The sequence below is a fragment of the Calypte anna genome, chromosome 4B (genome assembly GCF_003957555.1).
Source record: "Calypte anna isolate BGI_N300 chromosome 4B, bCalAnn1_v1.p, whole genome shotgun sequence".
NCBI classification, from domain to species: domain Eukaryota; kingdom Metazoa; phylum Chordata; class Aves; order Apodiformes; family Trochilidae; genus Calypte; species Calypte anna.
The window spans coordinates 10,141,268-10,163,089 of record NC_044249.1 but is presented as its reverse complement, the minus strand read 5'-3'; the positions used below and the strand labels follow the sequence as shown (position 1 = coordinate 10,163,089).

Genomic DNA, 21,822 nt, shown 5'->3' with positions numbered 1-21,822 from the left:
GTAACGTTTTGGGTCTGGTTTCTTGTTTATTTGTGCTTTGGTTTTTTGTTTGCTTTGTTTTTTTTTCTTTATCTTTTTTTTTTCTGGGTTTGGTTGGTTGGTTGGTTTGTTTTCCTTTTGTTTGGGTTTCTTTTTTGTTGGCTTTAAGTTTCTTAGCCTTCCATTTCAGGTGCAGGCACTTGCCAATTTAACAGTATAATCAGTTTTTTATCCGCGCCACCTGTTTGGGTAGGTGGGATTCGCGTTTCCACTCTTTTTTGTTTCGATATTTTGGAAACTACGAGAACCGTTTCTCTGCGAAAACAAACAGCCCCAGGGTCCCTGCGATGTCGCAAGGCTACGCGGGAAGCACCCACCCCATCCTCCGGCTCTCTGCCCCAGCACCTCGGCAGTACCGCGGGAGGCTGAGCCGGCGATAGGCGATGTGCTGGGGGGGGCGATGGGCTGGGGGGGGGCGATGGGCTAGGGGGGGGCGATGGGCTGGGGGGGGGCGATGGGCTAGGGGGGGGGCGATGGGCTAGGGGGGGGGGCGATGGGCTAGGGGGGGGGCGATGGGCTAGGGGTGGGGCGATGGGCTGGGGCAGCAGAGCCCCTGCGCTTCTCGGTCAATCCTGCGTCTCTCCGGGCTAGCCGGCACCCGGTGTCCATTTAAGGAGGTTGGGTCGTACCACAAAAGCTCTGCTGAAGAGGGGTGTGGATGCAGAGCTTGGGCACCTGGGGTGCGTTCCCCACCACAGGAGCTGCTCACCACAAAGCCTTGGAGGCGTACAAGATGCGCGGGCCCCGGCGGGTGCGAGCTGCCGGCAGCCCGTGGCTCCGCAACACGGCTGCGTGGTGTGACCTCCCCCGTGTCCCCCCCTCCCCGTCTTAGAGCCCGGGGGCCGCCTCGCTCGGCTGCCGGCTGGGAACGCCGCCAGGCGGGGGAGGGCCCGGGTGCCCGGATGTGGGTCAGCATGAGCCGAACCCAACCCGGCGCCTGGCAGCCCGGCCGCAGGGAGTGGGGGCTCCGGCAGCCCGGAGCGCGGTGACACGAGGGAGAGCTGCATGCACGGGCAGCGAGGCACCCGGCAAATGGAAAGGAAGATCTTAGCGGCGGGGTAGAGCCTGGACAGCTGGGCAGAGAGCTCATGGAGAGAGCGCGCTCGGCAGTGTAAACTTCAGGATGGCCGCCCAGTCGAGGTACGGCATCAGATAACTCGGGTCGCGCTTGGTAGCTTTCGCGAAGGGCTTTGCGTAGGCCAGTGTTGGTAATGGTGCCCTTGCTTCTCTTCCGACGCAGCTGGCTTTTGATTTTTACACTTGTTTCTCAGAAGGGTGTCTGAAAACACGTCCCAGGTACATCTGGTCGGTGTTCTGTTCTCCGAGGTGTCCACTGCCTCCTCAGCATAAACTTCAGCAGGAAAAACAAAGTCTTGCCCAGTCTCTCCCTATCCAGCAAACGAATAGCTCTTTGAAACTCGTTTTCATCTCCCTTGTGGTCTATTTTTTGTTTGACAGTGTTGTTGTTTTGTCGTTGTGTTTTTTTGTTTTTTTTTTCTCCTTCGTAAGCAGCCTGGCATAAACAGGTTTCGGTGATTGCTTCTAGCAGTATTTTAAGGACAGGTGATTTATATTCGGTTGGATTGGAGAGCCGACTGTGGAATGGGAGCAGGTTGTGCCAGCTTTTCTGCACTTTTGCTGGATTCGAGTGTGGGTAGAAAATGGTTGTAGAGTATCAGAAGTATGAAAAAAAGTGATCCGAAGTAGTTGCTGTCAGGGAGCAAAATTCAAGAGAACGTACTCTTCTTGGTTAATTACTTTTCGATTAACTGTGTTTGTTAAGAAACTTCTTGACTGCTCTGGGAGGAGGAGGGAAGAGCATCCTGTCCAAATTAGGTTTCACCCTCAGCAAGGGGAATGTAGCTTTTCCTAAATCCCTTGATGAAGCACTCTTCTTTAAGGCACCTGTTAAATGCCTTTTAGCTTTTACTATGGTTCAATGAGTGTTTCAGAAACACCAAAGAGAGAAACTCCTCCATTTTGCTCCTCCTTCTGCTAAAGAAAATCCTGCATGTCAAACAGCTGCCCTGCTCCCCTTTACTCCAGGCAGAAAAAAACAAACCAACCTTAAAATGGTGGCAAATCCTATACAGAAGTTTGGCACTCACAGTCTGTTTTCCGAGCGGTGTTTTTCTGCAGGTTGCAAGCCAATAGCTGGCTTTAAGTAACAAACTGCAAGATGATAGAGCCCTGGGGTGGAAGGATAGGTAGATTGATTCCTTCATTAACAGCTGAACTCTTCTCAATCCCCAGCTGCCTGTTCTGTTTGCATTGGCCAGACTGGGAGCACTCAGCAAGGTGGCAAAGGTTTATTTCAAGCCTTGTTTTTTTCCTTTGTATGATCAGTTACTTACTGGCCTGCATTAGCAGTGCTTTGCTTTTAACTGGCCTGCAGGCTAAGAGAAGATACAGCACAAGTCCTAACACTGCTGCATGGCCTTGAACCTTGGCTTGGCTCTGAGGCTAGGGACAGGACTTGATGTTCACACAGGCATTTTCTTGAGTGGCAGAAGAGCACATTGGAGCCAAGTCACAGCAATAGTACTCAGGCTCAGCAGCTTGGTCAAGAAAGCTGGCCCTTGAAAGCTGACACTGGGGTCAGCCAACCATATCCCTAACCTTTGAGGTAGATAGCACAGCAAAGAAAAGTTTTATGCATTGAGTGCTTTGAACTGAAAGTGAGGAAAATGGAACAAGGGTCCATGAGGCTTAAGTGCCTCAGGGTAGGTGAAAGGACCATTTCCCCACATGTACTGTTTTGAGATGGGCATGGAGAAAAGATGTGCACCTGCCATTCTGCAACCTCCCTTCTCCATTGTGTGTGTGTTGGCTTTTGCTTTTGTCAGAAAGCTGTGAGGCACTGATGCTGTAAAACTCTAAGACAATTTCAGAGAATGGGTAAGAAGGAACCCCTTATGTTTGAACATCAGTAATAATGTCTCTGATTATTGCTCATTTAAAGACATGTAATGAAGTAGGGGTGGATATGAGCGGCAGAACTAAATCTTTTGCAGGAGAGAGGGTATGTTTGCAAGAAAGCCTGGTGGCTGTGGTATTTCTGCTTGGGTGGTTCATGTCAGCAAGGATATCTGTCTGAGTCCCAGAGATATGTGCTTCATGGGTGTGTAGACACTTTTATTCATCAGTGAAGGATGAATTAATATTCACAATAAATAATTCCAGGTTATACTGTGTGGGACTGAAAGGCTAAATGTATCCAGAATTTCTTTGCCAAAACATGTCAGAGATTTACTCTGTTAGGTAGTTGGCAGAAGATGTGGGTGAGCTTTTTGTCTTCATTTCTCCTCTGTAAAAAATAAAAACAATTTCTGCAACCTCAGTAAATTACTGGTGAGGTGGTATGATAGCACTGTAGCCTTTTGGGCATCACTGTGAGGTCTTTGGGTACCCCTCCATCTGCTTTGGTTTGCTATTTCTCTCATGCTGTATGTTTCAGCTTGTGAAAGGGATGCAAAATTGGGGATGATCCAGTAGATCTTAAGGAACTATTACATGGTGTGCTGGATTTGGTTTTGTTTCAGCTGTTGGATGGCAATCAGCTTCTACCTAGGGCTGCTGTAAATAGCTTGCACCTAGAGCTATTAAGTGAAGGAACTATCCTCCAGTTAGTGTTGTTTTCTACATAATGTAGACGTTCTTCTTTTAGTGGCTGTCTCCGTCCTAGGTTTGCAGCTGTAGCTATACACTTACTTCTGGAATGCATGGGTGATCTGATGCCTGGGAGTGTCCCTGGGTGTCAGGGCTTGTGTCAGGTTTTTATGGTATGTTCAGGAACGTGAGTGCAGAGGCAGAATGAATCTGAATGAACACAAGCTTGCTTTCTTGTTAAATGTGGTGTGCTGTGCATCATGTGCTGTTCAGCTGCCCTGAGATATGGCAGGACCCCTTGGAGGTCCTTGTCCCATAGGTGTGGGACAGCCTGGCACCTGCACTCACTACCAGCTGCCACCAGTGATGCATGAGGATATGGCTCCTAAACTGAGTGGCAGAGTCCATCTCTCCTCTGCTTCCTTCTTCATTAAAGTGTGTCCTTTTTCACTAAAACGCATGTGCCGCCTGCAGCAATCACAAACTGAGGATCTGTAGATAAACAGCTGCTTTTTTGAGGGTGTAGGCTGGTTGGGAGCATTTCAGATTGGTGGATAAAAACTTTGTTGTGGATGCTAAGGATTTCCAGTAGACGTCTGTCGTGCCCTTTGAAGTGGTCATGATTAGTTTGATGACAGGTAGAGTGAATGCAATTTTCTGATCTTTTCATGTAGGTGAATTGAGTAGCACAGTCAGAGCACCATGAAATCAGAGTGCTGTGCTGTCATCCCTGATGGGCTCATTTTACTCTTTATCCCGTGTCAGCCCTGCAGGGGAGGGTGATGATGCACAGCAGCCTGAGAAGCCCTCGGTTTCCGCCTCCTAAATTCATGTCATACCAGCTAAACCCAGAAAAGTTTTGAAACCAGGCCATACCACTCATTTTATTAGAAAAAGAGAGTGACATTGTGCAGAAATCAAATGAGGCCATATCTGCATTAAAAAATGGGAAATACAGCAAAGCAGTCTGGTCTAAAGGGAATAATGCTGAGGCTTTTCCCTGAGGAGATGCATCTTGATTTTGTTGAGTGTCAGTTTTCCAGGCCAGATCTAAAGACATGTTTCATAACTTGTTTGTTTCATGGGTATGAATCTTCTTGATATAGGCAGATGCCAGTGTTGGTGGTGCTGCATTCTAGGCAGCTGATGTAGGTGAAGAAGGGGTGAAAAAATGTCTTGTTGAAATTTACCTGTCCATAGAAATCTAAAAAATTCCATCAACTCCTGTTGGTTTGGCTCATGCACTACTAGTAGCGCTGCCTGTAGAAATCCAACCCAGTATTCCTCAGCTCAAAATGCCTGCCTGATCCACAGCATGTATTGCTGACTTCTAGGGATTCTCAGTTCAGTTCCTTGTTGCCTGGACTTTCTGAGCCTGGAATCTATTGCTTTGGGGCAGCCTGAAGCTCCCCCACAGAGAAGGGATGCTCACACAGAAGTTGATTTTTCAAGTAGGTTTGTTCGTTCGTTGGTTTGGTGTGTTTTAATTGGTGTGTAGTTTCTCTTTTTTTTTTTTTTTCAGTGGGGGTTCCAGTTGTAGGCCCTTGAAAGCCTTGAAATACTATTATTGTGGTATATGAGAGCTGACAGAGGTGAATGTTTCCTTTTATCGTGAAATTTTCCTGAATCTGAATCTCTATTGTAGACAGAACCATCTTGCTGCATTGTATGAGAAACTTACTTTCTAATTCAACTGCAAGATGCAGCAGGGCCAGCAGGAAACAAGCTTTTAATGATCTGCATAAATTCCCCTTGGTGCTTTCCTTCTGAGCATAGTTGTAGTGACTGATGGCTTTTAAATATTAAATAATTAAGATATTCTGGAAAAGCTTTCTCAGTGAAGTACATAGGAATGCTACTGAGATGTTGTTAAGGAGGCACACTGCAGTGAAAGGAAGTTCTCCACCGAGTGCAGGGTGTCTTCCTGGAAGCAGGCTCAGACACAGGGTAGTCAGGAGAGCAAAGGATGGTTGACTGCCTGGCTTCCAAGCAGCATGACAGAGGAGTCAGAGATACCTGAGCATCAAACAAACAAACAAAAAAACAAAAACGGGAGAAAAAGGCTTCAACACATGGAGATTTATTTATTTATTTTCCCTGTGGTATGTTATAGTGAAAAAAGTACTGTGTTACATTTTGCAGTTTTAGCTGGTGCAGTTCATCTGTATCCATGATAAAAACAAGAAGGCAGGCAGGGCACTCTAGGATGGAGCAACTGGCTGGGGCTCCAAAATGCAGTGTTCTCATATGTGGATGAAGACAGAGCTGCCTCCTTTCAGCAGAATGCTCTTACGGGGTCAGAGCTACTGCATGTGCTATGAGCAGATTTTCCATAGACATACTTACAGACATATTTTGGAAAGAAAAGCTGTGTTGCAGATCTGTACAGACTCAAGTTACTGTGAAAAGTGGATAGAGACAGAGTCCTTCCTGCCAGTCTTTCCTCTTGATGTGGTGATGGTTGCTTTGTGCAGAGCTAACCCCCTGCTCACTTGGACACTGCAGAGATGCAGAAATCATTGGATCACCTTACTTTACTGAACAGGTTTTAAAAAGTGCGTTTCTTTTGCTGCCTTATTCTTGAAGGAAAAGGGAGGGGTGGCAGGCAGGGAGAGAAAGCATGTGTATTTGAGGGGATATTCTGCCAATGCTAGTGCTGCTTTCAGCATTGACTAGCTGAGGTATCTAGGCAGTTGTGAGTAGACCACCTTCATCACTGGTCCCACATGCTTCATGCAGATGTTTGTCTTTTGGAGTAGTCTAGGCTTAGATACAGTTTCTTGTGTAGAGTTGTCATTTTTGGTTGTATTGAGTGTGACTTAGTTTTCCTCAGTGCTGTCTTTGCAATGCTACCTGTCAGGTTAAGAAAAAATAACACTCTCACTTTAAGTTTTAGAGAAAGTTCAGCAAGCAAATTGTCAATGTTTAACCTTGGATACAGAAGTAAAACTCATTCTCAGAAGTGTAAAAAATGTGAGTTTAATTTTTGTCTTTATATTAAAAAAAAATGGCAACAAGGAACAACAAACAACAAAAATGCCTCTGCCCTCAATACACCAAAATCTAAGCAGGAAGTATAGCAGAAGTCCTTTTTAAAAAGAAACAAAAGAACAAACTCCCAAGCACATGATGGTATTTTTTGTTCTATACATTTTTTTGCTTAGAATACCATATACTCTGTAGTCTTCAAGCAGCAAATGATGTATGAACAGCTCCTTTATAGCACAGTAGTGATTAGCTGCTGGCATTTGTATGTGAGAGAGGATGAGTGCATGTGCCTATTTCTTTATGCCTTTGCTAAAATAATGTGCTAACAGAAAGACAGCACAGGCTAGCTGTGCTGTGGAAGGTTTGCTTATTTCTTTTAAAGGCTCCTGTAGTATTGCCATTAGCTAGAGACCCTCAACCCTGATGCCTGCTGTGTCTGTCTGTCACTTGAGCTTCAAGGCCTTGTTAACCATGAAAAGTTTTGTTGGCATAGCTAAAGGTACAGGCAACAAATATATTGCAGAGTTAACTGTGCTGGCCTAAGTTTAGTGTAAATTCCATGATATGGGTGAATAATGCTGCTTTGTCTGGCATATATGGCTTCTTGGGGATGGAATGGTGGATGTAAGCTTTGTTGGCTAAAGCTCTTCTGAACCACTGTCATCACTCCCTTAAGTGCTGAGACCCTGCAGAGCCCTCCTAACAACAGTCTGCTTTGTCCAGAAGTTAACTCTTACTTGGTGAAAGCAAACACCCATCTCTGTCCAGTGGGACCATGATTTTTCCCACAGTCCAGCCATCTCTGTTCAGTTTTACTGGAATGTTACCCCCACCTTTCAATGCTGTTTTTAAAGTTACTTCTAGAACTGGAATTTCTCTACTTACCTCAGCATGTTGCTGAGCATTGCACAGTGCTCTTGGCTGTTGCTGGTCCTGTGGTTCACAGGCTGTGCAACTCTGCACAAACAGGAGGGGCCACAGCAGATTAAAGTGGATGGATGAAATTGTCAGTCTGCAGAAAGGAGAAAATTAAAACTTGGCTCTCGGGCTGTTTTTTTTCCATTATTAAAATATGTCAGTCAGTCTGGTTCCTAATGATTTGGAAACTGTGCTTTCCAAGTAGGTTAAGTAAACTGCACAAACTAACCTACAATAGATAGGTTTCTCTCCTTACACACCTCTTGCACATGTTTTTGGAGGGACAGACTGAATTTACTTGCAGGGAGCCTGTTGCTGTTTGTTTCTCTTAGTGTAGACAGCTGATGTAGTCTAGTAGAGCGTTCCACAACCAGAACTTTGTTTCTGTAATTCTTAAGTAAATGAAAGCAGTTTGTAATTATAACATAATCTGATAATTGCAACCAAAACCTTCTCTGACTTTCTGTTTTGGCCAACTGTTTTGGTGTTTGTTGATATTGTTTTGCCATTTGAACAACTTACAAGGGAGTTTATCATGAAAATTTAGGTACTGTGCTATTTAAAAATGAAAAGCCCCAGAACAGAGAGGAAAAAAAAAACACGCAAAGAAATGCTTCCTTAGTGTCCTGTAATTCTTACAAAGCCAGATGTGACCCAAGTTAATTTTTTAATCAAATCAACTTTTATTGGACATTATGTACTCTGGGCTGAACCTTGTGTAATTTTGTAGACAAGTACAGTTGTTTCAGTGCTTACCCTAAGAGTTGGTATCTGTGCCTGTATTAATTATGAAGAGACATATGGAGAACAAAGTTCTTGCACTCTGTCCCATTTCCATTCAGCTCTGAGTGCTTATTCCTGTAGCTTTCTGACTTGTCAATAATCATTTGCTAGCCAAAACAGTAGGGGGAGGAAGAAGAAGTCCCTTTTCAGATATAGCAAAAGAAAAAACTACAAAGCCCTATTTAAAAATATTCCCTCCCTTGAGAAATTCTGTAGAAATGCTGTGTAAGAGAAGGTGCTGTAAAGAAAAATGTTTTGTTTCAGTGTCCCAACCTCATCTTTTGGTTTATTTTGGTTTTGGATAGATTTCTGCATTAGCCATACTTTCCTTTTTTTCCTATGCTCCATTGTTTTTTAGCTGTTAATTTGGTGAGCGAGGGGTGTCATAGGGCAGATGAAAAAGTGTGCAACATAAGGACAGAGGAAATATTGGGAAGATTACTTATTTGCTTGGCTGTTACTTTTTGCATTGATTAAATATCAAGTTAATGGTTTCTTTTTTAAAAATTGCTTCCTTGGAAATGGGTCATCCTCTTCCCTCTCAGCCTAATGGTTGAAATACAAGATGATACTGATATAAGCTACATTCACTTTATTGTAACAACTTTAAAGACTGTTATGTCCAATAATCCAAGCAAATAATGATATAGTTTTGTTCAGTATTTCGTTTTGCCCCTTGGAGAATTCCCTGAGCATATAAGAACCAGTGTATGAAGGCTGAAAAAACAGTAGCAGTCACTGCAGTTAGTATGATGCATTTAAAAGGTCTTTAAACCATGCAGGTTTTTTTGGTGTGGTGTTTTTTTGTATGGTTGGTTGGTTTGGTTTGTGTTGTTTGTTTGTTCGTTGGTTTCTGTTGTTGTTTTTTTCTTAGAAAGTCTTTGAATTGTTCTTTCTACCCTTTCCTCTTCCTTTCCCTATGAATAAGTACAAATGAGAGAGTGAGGTGCAGGCACTGACTACATGCTATTATTAAAACTGTAGAATAGTTTGGGTTGGAAAGGGACCTTTAAAGGTCTCTTTTAGTTCAGCCCACCTGCAAGTAGCAGGGACATCTTCAACTTGCTCAGGTTTCTCAGAATCCTGTCCAGCCTGACCTTGAATGTTTCCAGGGGTGAGGTATCTGCCACCCCTTTGGGAAATCTGTTCCAATGTTTTGCTGCCCTCATTGTAAAAAAATCCTTCCTTATATCTAGTCTAAATCTACCCTCTTTTAGTTTAAAACCATTTTAAACCATCCCTTGTCCTGTTGCAACAGATCCTGCTAATTTTTTCCCCCCCCTTCTTTCTTACAGGTCTCCTTTTAAGTACTTAAAGGGTGCAATAATGTCACCTTGGAGCCTTCTCCAGGTTAAACAATCCCAACTCTTGCATCCTGTCTTCCTAGGAGAGGTGCTCCAGCCCTAGGATCATCTTTTTGGCCCTCTTCTGGACCCACTCCAACATCTCTATGTCTTTCCTCTGCTAAGGACTCTAGAGCTGGATGTATTCTGCCAGATGGGATCTCTCTCACAAGAGCAGAGTAGAGGGGCACAATCACCTCCCTTGACCTGCTGGCCACACTTCTCTTGATGCAGCTTAAGTTGGGCTTCTGTGATTGCACAGTGCTGGTTGTGTCCATTTTTTCATGCACCAGTACCCCTTAGTCCTTCCCTGCAGTGCTGCTCTCAATCCTTTCATCCCCAGCCTGTATTGATCCCAGGGACTGCCCTGAGCTGGGTGCAAGACCTGGCACTTGGTGTTCATGTGGGCCAACTTCTTCAGCTGGCATCTCACCTTTCAGCTTGTCAGCTGCACCACTGGGGTCCTGTGCTGAATCTGTATCCCTCAAGTAACTTCCCCCCTCCACCCCCCCAGGGGACCTTGCATAATAGGTAGGGTGCTCTGCAAAGGGAACCAAATCGTGGTGAAGATGGTGGCTCACTGAACTTGGAGGTGCCACTGAGGCAAAGTCAGACCATGCCTCACATCAAAACAACCTCAGTTAAGAAAGATGGGTCCTTGTCATAGGTGACTCTCTTCTAAAGGGAGCAGTAGGTCCTACATGCAGGCCAGACCCACTGCTTAGGGAAATCTGCTGCCTCTCTGGGGTCAGAATTAAAGATACACAGAGAAAACTCCCTACCCTAGTTCAGCCCTCTGGCTCCTACTCCTTAATTATTATTTCAGGTAGGCAGTGATGAGGTAACAAAAAGACGTCCAAGAGCAGTGAAGATCCCTGGGACATCTGGTTAAGGGATCAGAAACACAAGTAGTGTCCTCCTCTATCCCACCAGTTGCAGGGATTGATAAAGTGATAAACAGGAGGAGCCAGTAGGGTAATTCCTGGCCCTGAGACTGCTGTTATCGGAAGGACTTTGGTCTCTTTGACCAGGGGTTGGTTTCCAGGACACCAGGCCTGCTGGCAGCAGATGGGGGGAGCCTGACTTGTATGGAAAGAAGAATCCTGGGACAAGAGTTAGCAGGGCTCATTGAAAGAGCTTGAAATTGGATTTGAAGGGGGATGGGGATGAAATTAGGCTGCATCTGAGGGGACAAAAGGAGAGTTTATGACCTTTGGAAAAAGGGTCTATCCACTCACAACAGCTACAGAGATGTTGTGAGACTATGCAGGGAGAAAGTTAGAAGGCCCAAAGCCCAGCTAGAAATTAATCTGACTTCTGAGGTAAAAGACAAGAAACATTTCTGCAAATACATTAATAGCCAAAGAAAGACCATCCACTATTAGATGCAGGAGGAAATGTATTAATGAGGATTGAGAAAAAGGCTGAGGTGCTTAATGCCTTCTTTGCCTCAGCTCTTAGTAATGCAGTCAGTTGTACTGAGGGAGTTCAGCCTTGGGCTAGGACACAGGGAGCAGAACAACTCCTGTGCAATCCAGGAGGAGATGATCAGTGATCTGCTGTACCACACAGATAAATGCAGGTCCCTGGGGCTGGATGGAGTATACCCAGGGGTGCTGAGAGGGCTGGCAGAGGTGCTTACCAAGCCACTTCCCATTTTTCAGCTGTCATGGCTGCTGGGGAGGTACTGGAGGATGGGAAGTCAGTCAGCATGACACCAATGTAGAAGAAGGAATGGAAGGATGATCTGGGAAATCACAGGCTTGTCATTTTGACTTCAGTGCAAGTGAAGCTGATGGAGCAGATCATCCCGAGTACTATTCTCCCACTCATGTGGAAGAACCAGGGAATCAGGCCCAGTCAGCATGGCTTTATGAAAGGCAGGTCCAGTTTGACAAACCTGGTCTCCCTTTATCACAGGGTGTCCCGCTTATTGGATGAGGAAAAGGCTGTAGATGTTTATCTTGCCTTTAGGAGGGCACTTGACACAGTTGCCCACAGCATTCTCTTAGAGAAATTGGCTGCTCGTGGCTTGGGTGAGCATACGCTTTGCTGGGTTAAAACCAGGTTGGATGGCAGGGCCCAAAGTGTTGTGGTCAGTGGAGTTAAATCCAGATGGCAGCTGGTCACAAGTGGTGTTCCACAGGGCTCAGTGCTGGGCCACTCCTGTTCAATATCTTTATCAGTGATGTAGATGAGGGGATAGAGTGCACCCTTAGTAAATCTCTAGGCAGCACTAAGCTGGGTGGGAGTGTTGATCTGCCTGAGGGTAAGGAGGATCTCCAGAGGGATCCGGACAGGTTTGATGGATGGGCCAAGGCCAACTGCATGAGTTTCAAGAAAGCAAAATATCAGGTACTGCATTTCAACCACAACCCCCAGCAGTGGTACAGGCCTGGGGAGGAGTGGCTGGAGAGCCAGCTGCCCAGCAGAAAGGGACCTGGGGGTACTGACAGCCAGCTGAACATGAGCCAGCAGTGTGCCCAGGTGGCCAGGAGGGCCAGTGGCATCCTGGGTTGTAGCAGTAATGGTGTGTCCAGCAGGAGCAGGGGGGGATCTTACCCCTGTACTCAGCACTGGGGAAGCCCCACCTCGAGTGCTGTGTGAAGTTTGGGCCCCTCACTACAGAAAGGACATTGAGCTACTGGAGTGTGTCCAAAGAAGGGCAACAAAGCTGATGAAGGGTTTGGAGCATGTGTCTTATAAGGAGTAGCTGAGGGAGGTGGGGTTGTTTAGCCTGAAGAAAAGGAGGCTGAGGGGAGACTTTGTTGCTTTCTACAACTGCCTCAGAGGAGGTTGTGAAGAGGTGGGGATCCATCTGTCCAATGAAGTTACAAGTGATAGGACAAGAGGTAATGGCCTCAAGGGGAGGTTTAGACTGAATGTTAGGAAGAATTTCTTCACTGAAAGGGTTATCAGACATTGGGAGAGGCTGCCCAGGGCAATGGTGGAGTCACTGTGCCTGGAGGTATTTAAGACCATCCAGATAGATGATGTCTGTAGCTCTTCCCTTGTCCCCTGGTGGTAGCTACTCCATTACAGAAGGCCACTAGGTTGGTCAGGCAGGACTTGTCCTTAATGAACCATGTTCCCTGTCTCAGATCACCTCCCTATTGTCCATGTGCCTTGGCATAGCTTCTTGGAGGATCTGTTCCATGATCTGCCAAGGCAGAGAGGTGACACCAAGAGATCAGAAGTTCCCAGGGTCTTCCTTTCTACCCTGTCTAAAAATGGGTGCAATGTTTCCCTTTTTGCAATCACCAGGGACTGCATCCAACTGCCATGACTTTTCATGGAGAGTGGCTTGGCATGTACATCATCCCTAAGGACTCTGGAATGTATTAATCAGGTTACATAGAGCTACAGTACTGTATGTTCAGGTTCCTTGGGCAGTCATGAGTCTGATCTGATCTTACAGTGGAAGGTACTTTGCTCCCCCATTCTCTGCCTTGCATTCCATCCACTCAAAAGGTGTGAGAAGAGAGATGGCTAGTGAAGTCTGAGGCCCCAAATTTGTTGAATACCTCAGCTTTCTCCTTATAGGTGATTATCAGCTTGCCATTCTTGCTCATCAGGTGATTTCCTTTTCTTTCACCTTCCTTTTCTGGCTGTCCATCTTATTATTCCTGCATTCTTCAGCTCCAGCTGTGGCTTAGCCTTCCTGACCTCATTCCTACACAGCTAGGCAGTATCCTTCTGCTTCCCAGGATACCTGTCTCTGCCTCCACTGCCCATGCATTTTCTTCTTGCCTTCTTGTCTCAACTCATCCATGCTGGTCTCTTGCCTGATCTCTTACACCTGGGGATTGAGAGCTCTTGCTCTTTATGGGAAGCATCTTTAAAGATCTGCCAGTGCTGTTTTGCTCCCCTGCTCCTGAGGGCAGTTTACCAGGGGGAGTTATTGACCAGCTCCTTGAAGAGATGGAAGTTTGATTTTCTAGAAGTCAGGCTTATGACTTTACTCTTTGGATCTTGCATCCTGCTGATGCATAGCAGTCTTGGTGGAAAGTAGGAAACCAGAGGGGGGTGAAATCATAAAATGATTTGTGTGGGAAGGGACCTCTAAAGTTCATCTAGTCCAACCCCCTGCAGTGAGCAGGGACACCCTCAACTAGATCAGGTTGCTCAGAGCCTCCTCAAGCCTCACCTTGAATACCTCCAGGGATGAGGCCTCAATCACCTCCCTGGGCAACATGTTCCATTGTTCCACTGCCCTCATGGTAAAGAACCTTTTCCTAACATCCAGTCTAAATCTACTGTAATTTAAAACCATTGCCCCTCATCCTCTCACTCCAGGCCCTTGCACACAGTCCCTCTCCAGCCTTCCTGGAGCCCCTTCACATACTGGAAGGTCACTATGAGGACTCCCCAGACCCTTCTCTTCTCCAGACTGAACAACCCCAGCTCCCTCAGTGTGACTGAGGTGTTCCAGCCCCCTGATCATTTCCATGGCCCTCCTCTGGACCCTTTCCATCAGGTCTTTCCTATATTGAGAGCTCGACACAGCACTCCATGTGTGGTCTTACCAGAGCAAAGTGGCAGAATCGCCTCTCTATCTACTGGCCAGGCTTCTTTTGATACAGCCCAGGATGCCATTGGGTTCTGGGCTGCAAGTGCCTCATGTCCAACTTTTCATCCACCAGCACCCCCAGGTCCTCTTCTATAGGACTGCTTTCTAAAACCTCATCCCCAAGCCTGTACTGATAGTGTGGATTGTTCCTACCCAGGTGCAGGACCCTACACTTGGTCTTGTTAAACCTCATGAGGTTCACCTGGGCCCACCTCTCCAGTTTGTCCAGGTCCTTCTGGATGACATCACATCCTTCTGGCTTAACCACAGCACCCCTCAGCTTGGTGTCATCTACAAACTTGCTGATGGTGCACCCGATCCCGCTGGCTGTATCATCAATAATTAATCATTGATTTAACAGTACAGCTCCCAGCACAGACCCCTGAGGGACACCACTTATCACTAGTCTCCATCTGGATTTCAGGCTGTTGACTGCTACCCTCTGGATGCGACCACCCAGCCAGTTCCTCATCCACTGAACAGTCCACCCATCAAACCTGAACCTCCCGCCTTGCTGAGGAGAATATTTTGGGGGACCATGGAAATGATTCTGTGAGTTCAGCCTGCCAAGGATGTGCTGAAAGCAGCAGCAGGGAGAAGTGACGTGCTGGGGCTCAGCAGGGCAGAGGTGCAAGGTGGTACAGCTGCTGCTCTGGACTTCCTGGGTTCCTCTGTGTTTTTCTCTGTGCATCTCATTTAGGGCCAAATTGTAGCTTTCAGCATGTATACTCAATTCCAGTTGATCTCTTCTCTCCACAGCTTTTGAGAGGCTTAAACTGTGTATCAAAAAGCAATTAACTACTTTGGTGAAAAGAGAAATTTAGAGAAGTATCTGGTTTTCTGTTCGGCTTTAAGCTTTCAAGTCCAATTCAAGAAAGCATTTCTGTTAAAGAGCTGGAGATGTGCTAGAACATGTGGTCATGACTTCTTGACCTGGAGCTTTTACAAGGAAGATGGATTTTGTTTGTATATAAGCAGATGCTCAAAATGGGTTTGTGATTCACAGCTTGAAATTGAGGAATGACTTCTATATGTGTGCATAACAGGGAGAAGGGGAGATGTGGGAGGTGGTATAACCTTACCATTTCCTTTGTCCTTTCTCTGTTATGTGGGTTGCTGCAAGCATTGTATTTCCAAACTGGGCTGCATTAAATGAAAAAGTGTGGGGCTAAGGCACAGTATGCTGGCTGGGAAGGATTCTATGTGGTGTTCTGAGGATGGATAAAAAGAAAGTTTCAGGTGGAACTGGAGAATGCAGAAATGGTGACTATTAATTAGAGAGTGTGTGCTGAGATTTTAGGGAGATTTAGTTATTCTGTGGTTCTAAACAATTACTTCAAATCCTTATGAAGATCACCCTCTGTTTTCATGAAGATACCTAGCTTTCTAGTGATGACTTGGCTTGGTGTTACTTGGGTTATTTGGAATGTTAGCTGGTGTTGGAATTGTTACTCATCATGTTTGTGGATGTTATTAATTAGTGAACCTCTGGGACATCGAGAGGCTATAAAGAGATGAAGCAATCCAGAGGAAGTGTGTCCCCATGATTCAGGAAGCTGTCTTGTTAGAAGCAGGTTGGTCAAGATGTTTACCCCTGGATGTGGCTCTAGAGAGAGAATCAGGGAATGAGGGAAAATGCAGTAGCCTACATTGGGAGAATTTAAAATTTTCTTCAGACGTTTGACATGACGGTTGCCATAGGGCAACTGCTTTGTTCCCTTGTAGACCAAAGCACAGACCTACTGTTTCCTGCTCATGGTTATGGATGTGTCCTTGGGAACAGGTGTGGGAGGGCAGGGGATGAGGAACCCCAGGAAGTTTCAGTGCTGATTCATTCTCCTTCGAAACTGCCCGTCACCACTGAGGATGGGACTGGCAGAGACCACTGGCTGTTACTATGAGGGCAAAGTCTTTGAATTTTGTCAGAGAAAGCAGTGTATCCCTGGAAGTCATCCTGAGTCATCACTGAGAGGACAAAATGCAGCCTATGCCTGGTGAAACTCCTCCCATGTATTCCACCAGCACTGTGGTATAATTTCCAAGCCTTGTTTGCAAGCTTGGCATGAAATCACCACCATTATTGTCTGGGCAGATGTGACTTCGTTTAACAGTGGTAGTTTCCCAAAACAAAAGGAGAGCTGGTTGAGAACAGTCTTGGAAATCTACCAGTCCCTTAGAAAGTTAAAACTGGAAACAAAACGATAGAGTCTGGAAACCAATAATACATATGAGCTATAGTGTAATTAGCAAGTCCTTTGACTAGTTGCCTTTTATCAGTTGACTGTCAGGTTTAGCTCCTTGAAGAAGGAAAGAAAAGTTACTGGGATGTGACTGTATGTGACAAGAATGTTTTTAATGTGACTGAAGCTGGCCTTCCTCTCAATTCTTTCCATTTGCAGGAGCTGCATCAAACATCTGTTCGCTCCATGAATGCAAGTACTCCATGCCTCCTGCCAGTCATAGGAAGAGCATCTTCCTCATTTGTTTCAGCCTTTTCACTTTGCTGGGGCTTCACTAGTGCTTGACTGTTTCCAAGGGCTGAAACTTGGTGCTTGTGACAAAGTTATGAAAAAAGAGGGGAAAAGTCCAAAACCAAAGAGCAAACTGTACAATGGGAGGGCAAGGCAAACCACACAGTGAAATGGCAAACATTTCACCACCCAGTTTTCTTCTAAGTGTATAGACTGAGACTGTGGAAATGTTGGGGATGTCTGAAATACCTGAATTGCTGAGCCCTCTTGTGTGGAAATGTAAGGAACAGAAGTGGTTGATTTTTACAGAAGTTAAACTTCTGATGTTTCTTACTCAGCTTTTAGAGGCATGAACAACAATGCTGTGTTTACAGAGGAACTCATCCTGTACACGGGTGTCTAGCCAGTGACTCTTCCCCAGTTTCACCAGACTACTGGCAGGCAGTGGTCTCCTCCACTGTTCCTACTCCACATTGGCCTACCTGTAGTTGTCTTACTGCCGAATGGCACAATTTCTTAATAGCAGTGCTGTAAATGACTGTTCAGCACCTGATTACTGTGCTTGTAGGGGGGATAGTGGGGAGGAAAGAATATCAAATGAATGATACTAAACACTTCAGCTGTTCAGAATAATTTATTGCTAATCTGAGCATCAGGCTAAGCAGGACAAATAAACTGACAGTAGTAAGTGCTTTTGGAGGTAGAAATTGCCTCAGGGTGTTTGGGACATGTAAATTCCACCAGGATTAATGCACAAAGAACAATTAATTAATAGTGGTGAGATACTCGTGCATGCACTGTCCCTAGGTGACCCAGAGAAAGTATTAATCAGCACATTGACCAATTATTGGCAGATAACTCCTGGTATGTAGTGGTTTGGCAATTCAGCTAGAAAACGCATTATCCCTCTGCCTCCCTGTAAGAATCATGGCATTTACTGTGTTAGGTTGTTGACAAAAAATACCTTATGTTTTTAGCAAATACCTCATGTTTTTAGCAGCAAAGGAGATGTGCTCAAAGGTGCACTGACATTTTTTGCTCTTGCTGCAAGCCTTTGTTAGTCCTTACAGAAGCTGTGACTATCTATTGGGTGTCTCACCTTGGTTAGGCAGCAGCAGCAGCAGGTAAGAGGTTGGTATGGAGCTGGCAGCTCTATGTGAGCCCGAACAGAGCAGGGCTGTTGGGGAGTGTGTTGTCCAAGAGCACATAGTGCTTTCCAAGGAAAGTGTTCTTGAAGTGGCCTTGCTGGTTACCACCAGTGCTCTCCTTTCCCAAAGTCTGTTCCATGGTTTCCCCTCGCTGCCTAAGGAGGATGCTTGACTACCCTGCTTGCAGAAGGCCCTCTGTCCTCACACCTTTTCTTGACCATTAGGGACATCCCAGGTGCTTCTGTGACTGATGCACAGAGATGTAGACCAAGCACCATGCCCACACCAAATAAGTCAGAGATGTTTCCAGTGTTTGCAGTGGGTCTCGGTGCTGCCAAGCCCATTCTGCTGTCCCGTGGGAACTGGAGCAAGCTGTTGGTTTTGATCTGGGCCACTGTGATGTTCCCACTGCCTGCACTCAAGTGTTGCTAAGGGTGGTAAAGCCCCAGCAGCTCGTTGTCAGTCATCCCACTTCCAGAGAGAGGTAGCTGTTCAAATAGAGGTTTCTATCATGCAAGGAAACTTTTTTTAAAATTGGAAAAATCAGAAAAATGTGCTGAATAAATGTGTACAGCATTGAAGGGTAGGAGTGTAGATTTTATTGTTATTCTCTTAAAGGACTAAATTTGTAGCTGCTAAAAGTAATAGCTCACATGAAAGACCAGCAAGTCAATATTTTTAAAAAGCAGGAAAAAGGAAAGATGCTTCAGAATGTATTTTGGAGTAGCATGTGCTTTGCAATGTGCATTAGGCATGCATGGGCACCTGCCTAATGCCCGCTGTCATATGTTATTGCTCTTGCATAGTTTGAATGCTTTACAAGTCCTTGTGAATGACAACAAGATGCTTTGTTATGTAGACATCAGGCTAATGATTTGAATGCAGTTGGAAACTCCAGCATAGGGGTACTTAGTGAGCTTGTGAACCTCTTAATAAAACAGACTTGCTGTCAGCCTTGCAAACTGTCTGGCAGTGTTTAGGATAGGCTGTGTGAAATCAGATCTTCTAAAACCATAGGGACTTTCTGGAAGTGTTTAAGGGAACAGGCTAACATGGGCACAGTGGTGTGGATGGTTTTGTTGCCTCGAGGAGAATTGACAAAAGGTAAATTGATGTATGTGCAGGTATCATGCAAAGCAAGATGAAGTAATACTGAATCTGGTGCTCTAGCAGTGTGATATGGTGTGAGGAGTGTGCAGGGGCTCTTAGTGGAGAAATTAGGCTCAAGTTGAGCTGCATGGCTATGCTATAAGGATATGCACTGTGTGATGTGAGACCCGTGGACCTGTGGCAGTGTAGCTGATGGACTTCCCAACTTGGCAGAACATGGGCAAGGTCAGCTGATAGCAGGCTCTTATGGAAAACCAGTGATGTATTCACTCAGCTGGATACACCAGGGATCTGAGCTATGCGAGGAGGAGTGTTATTTGAGATTTAAAATGCTGACACTCAGAACAGTGGCTCACTAAAAATTTTATTTCTTTTTTACTAACTATACCTCTTGTTAAAATGCTTCTTTGTTATGATGGGGAACAATAATATTTTTTTTAATACAGTAAGCATTTACAAATACTTGAACTCTCAGGTGTAAAAATAATTGTAAGACTTGAAGCCATGATTTAACTTGCAAAAGTTAAATCTGGGCAACCTCTTCCAGTATCTGAGGGTGGTAAGACACTAGAAGAGGTTGCCCAGAGAAGCTATGGCTCCATCACTGCAAGGGTTCAAGGGGAGATTGGTTGCTTTGAGCAACCTGGTCTAGTGAGAGGTGTCCCTGCCCATGCAAGAGCATTTGTGCTAAATAATTTTTAAGATTCAACCCAACCCATTCAATGATTCTATACAGATGATTTCACATTGAAAATTAAACATTGTTTTTTTCCTGAAATGTACTAGCTGATACAGTCTAGTTGTTGTTTTTTTTTCTTTGCTGTAATATACTTTTTTCCTAAGACCTCTTAACTGCCTTCTTGAAAAGACATAATTTTTTTGAGGACTCTGGGGAAACAATAATTGTGTGCAGGGACCTCTGAATTTTGCTTTACTGAGTATTTCTGTACTAGGTCAGGAATAAAATGTTTGGACAGGTGGTATGAAGAAATAGGACGAGTTAAAAACGCTGACTCGATGTTTCAACAGTAAAACTTTTTATTGAGAGACATGTAAGTAAAGCAGCATGCTGGGCAGCCAGGGAGCCATAGCTTCCCCACTGGCTCGCGAGTTCGATAAGGTAAAACCAGTCCTTTTATACTTTTCGTAAACCCGTTCCCTTTAGTCTCTTATCAGTTTATCATTGGTTTTCGTTTCGCGGGCTCTCCCAGCATTGGTTCTTGTTTCGCGGGCTTCGCTCTGTTGCCGAGGGGAATGGTCACGTGACGTCCCTGTTTCGCGGGCCTCGCGGTCGGCCCCTCCTCCTGTTTTTCTGACTTTTCTTCCTTATAAGTACACTTACAAATACACCCCAAAACAGCAGGATACAGCATGCTACCTCAACAGACAGCCCAAGCAAACATTATTAAATTGAAAGATACACTCAACAATAAATTACAATTTTAAACCCTTATTTTTCACAATAGGTCTGAGTAATCATTTAATTTCCTACAATCATTAAGATGAAAATATGTGTGTGAATCAAAATCTTGTGACTGAAAAAGAAATAAGTCTGGGAAATAAATATTAAAGGCAGAAACTGTTTTTCTTGATCCTCTACCTGATTATTTGGCTTTCTCAACCAGTACTAGTTTGCAACAGCCTTTTTACATAATCTCTCAGATCACCAAGAATTGCTGGCAAAAGGCATTCTGTTGGAGCCTATTTTCAAGCAACAGAAACCTGATTTTATTTGTATGTTATATTTTTTGTAGATTTCTACTGTGAATGCATTGTTATGCTGCTGCCTTTTAACCTAATACCAGTAAATGGATTGTATTGAGTAACAGTGACAATAACAAGAAATAGTTCAAGGAAAAAAAAAAAAAAAAGAACGGGTAGGATAGGATTTACAAAGGGTAGAGTAGAGGTTTTTTTTACCCTGTGCATTTTTCCAAGCAAAGCCAGAACAGTTCATTTGAGGTGCTGGGTTTCTGCTGCTGAGAAGGAATTCACAGGCAGGTGGGTACCATGGAAGATTTCAGGCAGAAAAAAAAAAGCCTTCAAATTGATGGGCTAGCAGCTGATAACCTTTCTACTCAAGTATGCCTTATCAGCGTGAGGAACAGTGATACTTTGCTGATGGTGAGTGATCTGCTAAAACATCACAGTCATTACCTCTTTTTCTGCTGGGAGCACCTCGTGCTGCTGGGCAGCTGTGCATGCAACAAAAGACTATCCTGCTCTGAAACCTTGCTGTTTACCACTTAGTGGGTAGTTACCCTGTTCCTGTGGTCATGTAACTGACTTGCAGAGCCCTGACAGAAAGATTTGGCACAGACATAATAGTAGAAGCAGTGCACTGAAGGGCAGAGTGCTAGAGCATCAACCCAGGCTTAACAAAACTTGAGTTCTGGCACTCTTCTACTTGTTTTACTTCAGTCGCATAATTTGTCTGAGTTGGAGTTTGTAAGGTAACTAACACTTGAGTTAGATTTTTGGGTTTTTTAAATTTATCTTAGGTTGACTTAACTGGGAGAAGTGCATGATGGTTTTTGTTAGGAGTGGCATCAACAGAGAGAAAATTTGATAATGCTGCAGGGCAGTCTGTTCCTGACTGGTGTCAGGGTTCCCAGGTGCTGTAAGCCTGGTGGAGAGCAGCTGGGTTGCCAATGGATGTACTTGCCTTCATTCTCCTTATTGCCTTCAGACTGTCTGAACACCACTTATCCAAACAAATCATCACTGTTCTGCTAACGTGGCCAAATTTGAGTTCATTTTTACATTCTTAATTCATGGTGGTTGCAGAGTGCTTCACCTCTGGTTTCACCCCTGTGCAGCAAACTCCAGATGCTGTAGGGACA

General features: G+C 45.0%; 1 protein-coding gene across 2 annotated transcripts in view; it reads left to right on the top strand.

Moving 5' to 3' along the window:
- Positions 1 to 963: 963 nt before the first annotated feature.
- Positions 964 to 21,822, top strand: part of AFF1 (AF4/FMR2 family member 1) — a 90,794-nt gene continuing 69,935 nt past the window's right edge. For both annotated transcript variants that reach the window (XM_030450411.1, XM_030450410.1), the window contains exon 1: positions 964 to 1,179. In XM_030450411.1, the coding sequence (XP_030306271.1) occupies positions 1,163 to 1,179 (17 nt within the window). In that variant the 5' untranslated portion in view covers positions 964 to 1,162. The remainder of the gene's footprint in view (positions 1,180 to 21,822) is intronic.